Genomic DNA, 12,090 nt, shown 5'->3' with positions numbered 1-12,090 from the left:
CTATGTTATTTTCTAAAATTTGGAGGGAGCCACTTCAGAACTATTAGCTATCATCTTTGACAAGCTGTAGAGAATGGGTGAAGTTCCAGAGAACAGGAAGATAACGACAAACATAGTTCTTTTATTAAAAAAAAGGGGGGAAAAAAAGAAAAAAGGAAGAAGGTAGACCCAGGGAAGCTGTGCACTGGTTAGCTCAACTTCAACAGGTTGGAGGTCTGAGAACATACAGTTAATTAGATAAGCTCCTAGAAGATGACAAACAACAGCCAACATCGATCAACACGGAATAAATCATGTCAAACTGGCCTAACTTCTATTTCTTCTATGGCATGGTTGTGATATTATCCTAACTTCCACAGGGCTTCTGATATTCTCTCACAGGGTGATCTCCTCAGTCAGCTAGAGAAATACAGTTCTTGGTGGAAGCACTCAAGGGTGCACACAAAGAATTGTTTCCGAATGGCGCACTGTCAAACAGGAAGGCACCTGGGGTCTTGCAGGGGATCTCTCCTAAACCTGCCATTACAGAGCATTTTCATTAACGAAAAAGAATGGAACAGGGACCAGGTGTATTACATGGCCAATGATACTAAAGTGAGGAGACGCTACAAGCATTTTGGAGGTCAAGATTAAATTCATAATGCTCCTGATAAAATGGAGAAATATTAAAAAATACACAGCGTCTAATTCAACATGGACAAATGCAAAGTTCGTAACTTAGTAATAACATAAATATGCCAGATGAGGAATACTGGTCAAGTAGATCTTCTACAAAAAAGGCTGGTACAACAGTTATATAACAGTATTATACTACTGTTATAATATAATAAAACTGTTTATACTATATAACTGTTTATTATACTACTATTAAAAAATTAAAAAGCACATTTTCTACTGGATAGCATAAACTGAAGTGTCCTCCATAAGACATGGAAAGCAGCCCATCCCACACTACCAAACCCTGGTGAGACCTCACAGTATGTCCAGTTGAGGACATCATCCTCCAAGAATGGAGTGGCTTAATTGGAGATGGTTTTAAATCAAGCAAACCAAGAATGACAAGAGGACAATAAAACATAGGACTAGGGTTACTTAGTGCATCTAATACACAGGAAACATGATTATCTTCAAACTTGTAAAAGACTGCTGCAAAAAAGAGAGTAAGAAACTGTCCTCTGTGCAGGACAAATACAATGAGCTGAACTGCAGTAATAAAGACCGAGCCTATATTTTAGGAAAGTCTTTCTAACAGTAAAGATAGCAAAGCAGTTGAATTGCTTGACCAAGCAAAGCACAGGGAATCTCCATCAGTGAAGGTTTCTAAGAACAAGTTAGATAAACATCTGAGATGACTTAGAAGCTAAGTTGGCTCTGCCTTTAGGGAACAGGAGGGACTCTCTAACCTCTCAAGGAGTTCTTCAGACTTACAGACTTACAACAATATAGAGCAAAAGTCCAAGAGAGAACAAAGCACTGAAGGGGATGTAAAAGTTAACAAAGTCATGGTTGTGGTAAGTAACCACTTTACTCTTTTCATACATATTACACTACTGGAAGGAGATCAACAGAGTACTTATTTTTGAAGGACATTTCATAATTGTGATTTACTTGGCCTTCACTTCCTGAGAAAAACAGTAAAACAAAATTAACCGTGAAACACGAGTCTTTGTTTGCAACTCTGTATCTTTTTCTTTTTAATAGCAACCAAAATGCCTGAGCTGTCACTTTTATCTTGTTTATGAAATATTCATACCCAGCTTCCTTTCTGCCAACATCCTAGGGACACCCTTGGAAAAGAAAATTATGTATTAAAGAAGGTACCCTTGAGAGGGAAAGTTCTAATGAAATGTTAACAGAGCAGCTTCAAACTTGAGTGAGACCCACATTCTAGTAAGGCTATTCCAGATGATTATTAACTAATCTATCTGCATTTCTAAAGTCCCCTATTCTCCGTGGTACCTACCCTCAGCTTCCAGTTAGAAAATTAAACAGATATCTAATAGTGAAAATCTGCTGAGGAAAACAAACAGACCTATCAGGAAACAACTAATTCATAGCACATGCTGCCCCATTGCCACCCCTAAAAAAGCTCCCCTGAACTGCTGACAAGTTTAGTGTTCCCCTGTGGTGTACACAGCTTCTTAATTTGAACCGAATAACAGCTGGGCATAAAAATCTCAGTCTGTATGTCTCACTTGTCATGGTGGGATAAGAGCACGATCAGATGAGCAAGGTGAGGAAAAAGCTCCCAAATTGCCTGCATAGCCCATAAAACCCTTACTACCCAACCCCAGAATGTTGCTGTAAGCAAATGCCAGGTCTGGAACCAAAATGATGTTTCGGGGTGCTAAGTAACCCCTTTTCAAACATGGGGTAAACACATAGCACCTACTGTCCTAAGTGGGGAAAAAATGGATGAAGACAGATGCAGTTCCCTCACCATCCTCTCCTCTCTGACAACCCCCTCCACAGAGAGTCTGTCCTGACCATTCTCTCGATCAGCTTCTTCCACAGCATGCCATCCGACGTGACCCGGTACCACTCCTTGCACACCAGCTCAGCAGCACATAATGATTTGGCATCCAAGTAGGACAGGATGTTCTCGGCAATGTGGTCCAATCCCCGAGCTAGGGGAGGGGGGTGGAGGGGAAAAAGAAAAGCATTATTTGCTGGGGAAATAAGCAGTTTAAAAGTACTCCCTTTGTCCAGTACAAAGATACTCTCTCCTCCCTATGCCTTTCCATCTACTTTTCTACACGCAGAGCTGGATCAAATGCACACAAGAGCATTTGCAGCTAAGTTCAGGAGTGAACAGCGTTCTCCAACTTCCTTTGGATATAACACAACAAGTCATTAAAAATAATAAAGAATCCAAGAAGTCATTCCAATCTATTTCGATGGGTTTTAGCACTAGGGGGATATTCTATGGATGGCATTTCCAACTCAGCGACTCAGCCCCCAAAATCTCTCTATATTAGGACCATTTCTCATCTCACTGCTACAGCTGTTCTCATGTTCCAACGGCTCAAAAGCTGTTTTTGCTAAAGCAGTAGCTTTTAAACGTAATGAAGAAAAAAATATATATTCCCAATGTGTGCCCTGAAGGGTAGTGGTACCTTTAGACATGGGGGAGGGAAAGATATGCAGATGCACAGGGAAGTAGAGAGGGAAGAAGAGGTAGTCTAAGGAGAAAGTGAAGCAGGTTTGCTAGTATCATTTATTTCAGTGGGTGGAGAAAAATATGCATGAAAGTGGTATTTGCAAATATTTTCAAGTTCGAATACGAAGAGCAGCTTTGTTTCAACATGGCTGCAGTAAAATGTAAGCCAACTGAGCAAAAAACAAGCAACCAGCCACAATCATAGGGCATTGGCTCCATAGCCTGGTTAGAACCTAACAGCACAATGTAACTTGAATACCCGGGGGGGCAGAGAAGGTCATGCTATTTAACTTAGACTGGACAAATTTATTCAGTAAAAATCTGCTCTTATCCACTCAAATTCTATCAGCAGCACGACTTCAGAAGAATAAGATGCCTATTAAATGAGATGTCGCATAAATACAATTTCTCTTGGAGGCAGTTTAATTTGCAAGTGAGACACACAGAGTCAAGAGATTATCTCACTTCACAGGTCAAATTTCAGAGGCTTTGTGGAAGTTGTAGTTCAGACTCCATCATCCCCCAGGCACAATGTTCAGATCAACCAAAAAGGAAGCATGGCAGATTGGTATTACATGCATCTTCCCTCCTCTTCACATTTGGAACAGAGTTAAATGCGCCTTTTCTTGCTTTTAAAACGACAGCCTCAGAGAGAAGGTTCAGCTTGTCAGTGACACAGAAGGAAGAAGCAGCATATGCATTTTTACAGTCATATGGCCATACTTCAGCAAGCACATACTGAGGTGTAATCAGCTGGTTTTTATTAAAGTTCATGAGACACTGTGGGCTCCAACCTGTGTTTTTTTCGTTAACCAACAGAGCTCAAAATTATCTTTCCATGCCTGAAAATATGAGAATTCATCAGGTCTCCTCTTACTCCTTTCAAACATCCTGTATCTTTGTAAGGCCATTTTCAAATACATTTATAACACACTTTGGATCAGTTATCCTGATGCCCAGTATCTTATGCTTCCATTCATAAAGTGCAAAAAGCATGTGAATGGTATCACATGCAATCACAGAGTGGAGAAAGAGGCCTGATATTTCTTATCTTTATAGATGCAAAATTAGATGTCAACCTGCAGCATAAAAGCATCAGCAGCCTTTACAACATATTTAATCTAAAAAGATGTATACATCTATTGTATAAAATGCCTTAAAAAGAATGTTTGTGATTTTAGATTGACATTCTGGCAATTCACAGAGAGAGACAATGTTCTGGTGAAAAACTGGAATTTGCAGGACTTCCACAATTCAGTTGGGTGGATAACAGCGTGGACAATCATGTCCTGCTTCCCCATGCCTGATACCCTGCAATCCTGAGCTTTCCCCAGTGCGTGGGAACAGTCTATTTGCTTTCCTACCCTGTGTTGCTTCCAAGCAGCCCACAGACATGCATCCATTCCCCCGGGCATTTACAGATGCCCACTCATACGGTATTTATATTGGTGGCTTTATAAAAGCAGACTTGGAGCAAAAGTTATTTCATGTGGGGAATAGATTGGTGGCATCAAGGAAGGAGGGCTGCACTGCATCAACTGGTAGAATAATCCCCACTCACAGCTCTGCCTCTGACCCACCTGGCCTCTGTGCACCATCAGTAGTTGCACTTGAAATCTTGCTGCTGAAGGATGGATTAAGTGTTTCCATCACCGTAAGTCACCCTAGCCATTGATCCCAGATCCTTCACAGAGAAGGAATACGGCTGCTCTGTCCTCCTCACTCCCCTTACAGTGAATGAAAGGGCAGAGTTATTTTGGCCCAGTTACAAATTCAATTTTATTATTACGTATTTCAGGAACAGCACAACTCTCTCAGCCATGTATTTTCCTGAACACTACTCTCTTAAAAAAATAGACAAGTTTCCTTTCACAAAAGGTTCTGCTAAATTAATGTAAAATATGATTAGCCCTTCAGATTTCCATACCTAACTTATCCTAGTAGTACAGTACTGATCCTTAAAGTAGTCCTATGCAGCTGGAGTTGAATGAATGTTTCAATTATTTCACACGTGAAACCCTTACAAAAAATGACTTTCCTCATAAAAAATTCTAAGCTGAGACCATACTTTTTAAAAATGGAACAAAGTTTGTTAAGAGTGTAGTTAATCTGTGTTGTTCAAACAACCTTAATTCTGTCCAAAGCACTGGGAAAATAACCTGAACCAATTTTATTCTGTATTAACAAAGCATGTTCATGATATAAAACTACCTGAAATTCTAGTCATTCTGTGGGACATTACCAGGAGGTCAGAGACAAGATGCATCAGGATTTTGGAGTAATTTTATTGCTTAATTTACTTGATGGGTAGAGTAGGAGAAAGAAAGAAGGAGTAAAAATGAAGCTTGCTGAACACGAGGTTTTGAGAAAGTTACAAAATACCTGAAGAGCTTAACTTATTTTAGATTACGTGACTTAATTCATAATTCTAGTTTCAAATAAATGCTTATACTCTCCCTTTTCTGTCCCTGAGATCTTTTAATTTTTAAAAAGCTTTCAATAATACCTTGATGACAAGCGTTTCACAGTACTTACAAAACTGCATAAGTATGAACACAATTCCTTTCCCACCCTGTTCCCCCATCACATTCTGCATCTCTCTGATTGCAGAGCCTGAGCCCGTGTAATTCTTTGCCACCCATTATCTCCCTTAAAACTATATTCACTAGGACATCCATGCTTCACAAATATGCAAATTGATTCATATACATTATTTAAGCACACTATTCTCAGAATTGTTCAAATACCCAGATACGAGCTGCCTAATTCCTATCTGTCCTACACTCCAAGGAAGCCAATTTTAAAGATAGAGCTACTTGACAATTGTGAAAAACATACTAACAAATGCAGTTTGGCAAGGAAATTTTGGGTGCCTCTGAAAATGCTTCTAAAGTTCGCCCAAAGTTTTCAGGAAAAAGCCTGAAGGATGACCTTAAACAAGGGAGAATGAGATATGCTGGCCTGTTTCAATGGAATTCTGTGGAGAAAAACCTGGAAAAAAATGTGTATATAACTATACATATACTTCCACTTTAGAAGTGGAGAAAACAGTGCCTTTTCAAAATACTCACCATTTTTCTGAAACAGAACAGCTTCACAAGTTGTAAAGCTGCTCTAAGTACATGAGATTACTGCCATTGGACTACTAAAAACTCACATAAAGCAGGTACTTAGCATAACTAAGATTTTTTTTTTTAAACCCTAGAATAGCCATTTGATTACTGGGCACAACGAGCTTAAAAATCCAGAGTCTATATATTTAACTTCATAGCAACACTCCTGCAGTGCCTCTATTCTTAGTAAGATCCACAACTAAACATGCTTTTCTCTCTTCCAGCCCTACAATTGAAATTTCACCTTGTGAAATCCCTTCTGAAGAAATCAGATGACTGGACTCAACACACTGTGGGAGTTCAGCAGTTCTTCAAAGGTGTCCACAGAACAAGCTTTGTGCAAGAAACAAGAGGCAAAAACTGTAGCACTTCTTACTCAGTCCTTACTCTTACCTGAGTCCATCTGAAACTAAGGAACTAAGCCATTGCAATGCTAATCTGTTAACTATCTATCTACATATAGAGGCATGATATTATGTTCTGAAAAAAGAGAGGCAGGAATTGCTGGCAGGTTTTGAAACTCCATTGCTGTATAAATTTGAGTATGTTTTATCTCCTTCTGTTTCATTTTTTTTCATCTACGAGACAGGAACAGTACAAAACCGCATGTATGCATTCTGGGAGATTCACTCAATGTCGTACCTGAGAATAGCTTGGACAATATTCTCAAAGAAAAGCTCTACCGAGGTGCAAAAAAAACACACACAATATTTCTGTTCTTTGACCTGGTGTATGTTATTCTCTGGTGACAATTCACAGAAAATCAAATCACTGGTTTCAGGAAAGTACTTTACAAATAAAACAAACAAAAAAAGGTCAGGGAGAATCTTGCTTGAGTGATCAAAAATAAGAGTAGTTTCAATTTTTAAAACTTTTGTTACTCATGCATCATTTTGGGCATCATGAGTACAACCACCTGCCCTGTGGCCTGTGTTGGGTGTCCTCTGCACACAGACAAAATCTATTACTTCCAGCCAAACCATGTTGATTTTAGATCACACCTTGAAAGATGGTAAGAATACTAAACAAAATATTACTACATTTCATATTGTAAAATGTATCATCTATTTTGCAAACTGATCGTAAAAGACAACTCTTCAGTAGGGCAAGTCAGAGTCACGGGAAGTCAAGCAGAAGGGTTTTCTGAAAGACAAAATAGAAACTCAACTTCCTCTGCTTGCAGAAATACCTGGCAGTGCAGTGATGAAGTCCCTCTGTAACATGGGTTTGAGGTACGAGTTTATATGTCCATGTTGGTAGTGACACATCTGGGAGATGAGGTGCTCCACAAACTCCACCTGGTCAGACTCGGACCACTGTTCAAAATACTTGACACAGAGCTCCTTCTCCTTCTCATAGCTTGCAGAGAGTTTTCTTTGCTTGGGCACAATCATGCTGGAAGTGCCATTGGCAAGTTTTGTCTGTGAAAGGGAAGGAGAGAAAACCCAAAACTTACACGTGAAAAGACGCACAGGCAGTGTTACGATTTTTTGAAAAATAACAGAAGGAAAAAGCTTTCTGATGTATAAAGTTAGCCAAGACCATGGACCCCACTTGCCACTGTCATCCCGAGTGCAGCCACAGCAAGCTGTAACCCCTGCAGGGTGATGCAGTTGCTTGCACCAGAGCTGCACACAAAGGACTCTGGTTTGATGGGAAACTACAAATGAAAATTTAATACAAAGACAATTTTATTTACATCTTACACACTGTAAAAACACAGATGGATTCTTAATGTACAGTTATCAATTACTTGAATGCACCAACAGAAAACTGCATTTATGATATTTTTCCTCTAAAAAAATGGACTGCTGCTAAAATTAACAGAAAATACGTGAAATGGGTAAGAAAAAATTAAATAACACTTATTTTTAGTATAAAATTATACTGTAAGGATAAAGCTAGCTGAAACATACCTTGATATGTGGTATATACTTCTTTCACAGAATTAAGTATCTTAAACTTTCTGAGCACTGCTGAATTGTTGGAGTGAGCTTTCGGACATAACAAAACACTGATATTTCAACTCACTACTTGATAGCAAGACATAATTTCTGCTCTTTAAAAGATTTAACTGGGAGAATGGCACATTCAGCTGGAAGAAAAGCATTGCAATTCTATCATTTGTCCAAGTAAAACTAACTATTTGCTGGGAAATTACTTTTTCTTATACTAGGCACACAAATAATTTATATTAAACAGTAACTAAATGCCTTTTCTATTTCTTTTCAGGATTAATTATGCCTACAGACTCCCATCTTTATAATCTCAATCTAAAAATACATAGTATGGGCACACATTTAAAACAAGTTTTAAAGTGTTGCTGCAAAGACCCCAATAATTCTCATTTTACTACTGTAAGTAAATCCCATGGAAAACATTCTTTGTTTCACTGTAACGGTTTAACACCAGACAGCACTGTTACAGTCAATATTATTAGATCATTTTTACTTATAAAATACATTTAGTGGTTCTCTATTAATTATCAAATAATTAAAAACAAATTACAGATTCAGAATATATAAAATACATATTTAGGGATGCCATATTTCCATTCTGTTCTGAATGTTAATTCTGTTCTGAATGCTAATGCATCAATCCCATCAGGGAGATTTTATTCACTTTAAAGGAAAAAATGAGAACCTAAACCTAGATATCTAATTATTTAGCATTAAGGCACAGATTAAATCATGAGTTAAAACAACTAGCGAGTTGTTTAGAGACTACAGAAACTATTTTAAAAAACTGGTATTAGAATGCAGAAATTCCTCATTTCTCTGGAGTAAAGAATTCCTGTATTACAATACCTCCTCTACCTGATGAAAATTTTTACACTGGAACACCAAAAACATACCAACTTTAAAACCTACTCAACTATTCATTTATTTTCTATTATGTTTAATTTTTTTAGAGAAAATCCACCAAACTTAAATATTCTCTCCAGCACTTCCAGCAGAGCTGGAGAGCCTTTCCTCTGGTAGAGAAGCATAGTAATTAGCTGACATTTTTAAGAATATATTTTTTCTGTTTCAGTATTATAGCTTAAGTTTCTTTGAGATGGCAGAACATAAGTATCACATCATAAATGCATAATTCTGCATCTCAAGGTTTCCAGTCTTACTTTCACTCCCCTCCACCGTCCCCTCATTTCTCTGAGCGTTCAGTAAAACCGTGTTAGCAAAGGGCCATGACTGATAGCAGAGCTGCACTATTTCATTTGGTCATCGCACAGACAGCACTGACTCCGAGTCACAAACCCAGTACAGGGCAGGGGGAAAGAAATACTCTCTCTTGGGCCAACTATGGAGAAATCTCTAAAGAGATAGTGGGAATGAACTCCTTGCTGAGAAACGTTGGAGTCTTCCTGGCAAAGTCCACAGTTGGCAATAGCCTGGCATAAAATGATTACCAACAGACTGCACCGAACATCGGCCTTAAGGGACATTCTGGTCATTTTTGCTGGAGTTAAGCTGCACTCCTCCCACCCTCCCCCCAAAAAACAAAAAACGCTGGATTAAGACTGCAGAGAGATGTTGTATTTTACAAGCTTGATCTCATTTCATTTTCTCATTTTGTTTGCTGCGCAGCCAATCTCACAACTTGCTGTCTCAATAGAGCATTTTTAAAAGAGCTAAACCTCTGCTTTCTAATTTGAGGGACTGTGGCGTTCAATTAATACTCTGGGCTGGGAGCAGAGGGGATGGTCGATGTGCAAGGATCACGGAAGGGGGAACCTCCTTTCACAGGACGGCACAGCACACTAGCCCTACGCGTCTTGCCTCCAACCACCGTCTCCCAAGAAACCTCTGCTTCCCAATAACCTCTACAGCTTCAGTCTAGGGTATCCAACAGAAGCTGCAACATCTGCAAAAAACAAGTAATGGCTTATGTATATACAAACAGATGGCTCAGATGGGACAAGCCAAGATATTTTGCCTTGATCACAAGTGAATGCAGGGCCCCAAGGTGGGAAGGATGAGTAAATTAAGAGGACACTGTCCAATGCTAGCAACAACCCTGGAAGGTAACCTCTAGGTTTATTTAGTGGATCTGCTTGCTGGACACATTTATGAAAAGCACTCTGTGTGTCACAGTGTATACGCCTAAACTAGCGGGCAGGGGAAACCTGCATTTTTTTAGGTCCATGTGCATACTTTGGCCACATTCTGATCATGTCAGCTTGAGACCTAGATCGTTCCACTGCCTGTCTCAGTTTCCCTTTGAAAGGAGCAAAGAAGAGCAGACAAGTAGCCTCAGTGTGTGCAGCAGGTCCCGCAGCTGGTGACCAGGATGACAGGGCAGACTCCCAGCACACCCGTTTTACAGCCGACACTACACATGCCTCACCCAGGATGTCTGTAGCTACAGCTAAGAACAAAATTCCAAAATTTCAATGAGAAGATTCCTGAAAATCCACCAGGGGGTTCAGTGAAAAAGACCTGTTATTAAAAAAAGCAACAACAAAATAACAGCATCAAGCATCTGTATTATTAAAGTGTGTGTTTGGGGGGTAATGGTTACTAGCAGTAAGAGAATCGATTTGGCTTCCTGAGAAACCCTGATGACTCAACTATTCTGACCCACTGCTTCAGGTTCATGACAAACTATCTCAGAACAGTAACAGTAACTATTTGCTGGAGCACACAACAGCCTACAACCTCTTCCCTCTCCTGAAACAATAACCAGGCCTAACCTGGAAATAGGAGAACTGTTATACATGCTGTGCATCCAGCTATATTAAATATTCAAGCAAATCCACCATATATACTTACACTTTTTATAAGCTTCACTTCCAAACGTGGTGAAGAATCATAAGCCTTGGTAGTCTGTCACCCTGGGAGAAAGTCTGGCTATAACACAGCAAACTATCAACTTAGAACAGAAAAAGCTGTTCTTGCTTCCCTTTCACAAAGTCAGGAAGGCAGGTTTGGCCCTGTAAGTAAGGACTCAGAGATGTCCAGGACGGCTCTAGGCAAGTCAATTCATGTGCAAAAACAGCATAGGTGTCTTCCTATGGTGGTGTACTCGAGCTAGCAAGCTATGCCAGGAAACCCAGGGGACTGACTGTCGCAGGTTGGTACTAGCTCAGGGATCTATGTACTATGCTCCATTGCAGCCCATAATTACAAGACCATTTCTCCAAACGGCTACATTTAACACAAAGCACATTCATTTGCCCAGTGAAGTAGAAGAGGACTAATATATAAAGGACTTTAATCTAAATAATGGTTTGTAGTCATAGGAAAAAGTAGTATTTCAACAGAGATAAATAAAGCGTGGATAAGTCTACTGCTTTGTACAGAAAACAAAACAACTTTGGTATATCATACCTGTAACCCATATATGACAACGAAGGGTATTTTTATTTCTGTCCAGTACAGGGGACTAGGGATCCTTTCACAGCACAGAAAAAAACAGGCATCAGCATAGTTCTCTGACTCTAACGCAGGTGTAGTGTTTCCCCACCCATATTAGAAGTTACAACTTTATTTATTTATTTTTAAAAACACAATGTCCTCTAATATTGCAGAGGACTTGGTTAAGGGACTTTCCATAGTGCAGACAAATTCATACACTTCCTGATGTGAAAAGACATCTCCTTCTCTTGAAAGAAAAGCTGTTTCCTTCTAGAAAATTGAGAGTGGCTTAAGCAATCCGAGCAAGGTTTGGGACCTTCTGAGCCTTCAAGACATCTTCATCCTGGAGCTCTGGGAAGACTGAGAGCTTAGACTACCTCTGCAAATTTCTCAATTGAGTTTCACTCATGGCAAAAAGAAGCGACTTCCTTTTGATGTCCCAGCACCAACAGGTCACTCT

At 39.4% G+C, this 12,090-nt stretch overlaps 1 protein-coding gene across 4 annotated transcripts in view; it reads right to left on the bottom strand.

The window, feature by feature from the left end:
• Positions 1-12,090, bottom strand: part of BTRC (beta-transducin repeat containing E3 ubiquitin protein ligase) — a 118,608-nt gene that overhangs the window by 18,369 nt on the left and 88,149 nt on the right. For all 4 annotated transcript variants that reach the window (XM_062579653.1, XM_062579651.1, XM_062579650.1 and 1 more), the window contains 2 exons: positions 7,463-7,694; positions 2,441-2,627 (listed from right to left, as the gene is read on the bottom strand). In XM_062579653.1, the coding sequence (XP_062435637.1) occupies positions 2,441-2,627; positions 7,463-7,694 (419 nt within the window). The remainder of the gene's footprint in view (positions 1-2,440; positions 2,628-7,462; positions 7,695-12,090) is intronic.

Source organism: Rhea pennata, chromosome 7, assembly GCF_028389875.1.
Source record: "Rhea pennata isolate bPtePen1 chromosome 7, bPtePen1.pri, whole genome shotgun sequence".
NCBI classification, from domain to species: Eukaryota; Metazoa; Chordata; class Aves; order Rheiformes; family Rheidae; genus Rhea; species Rhea pennata.
Note: the sequence above shows the minus strand (reverse complement) of the source record. Positions and strands in the feature narration are given on the sequence as shown.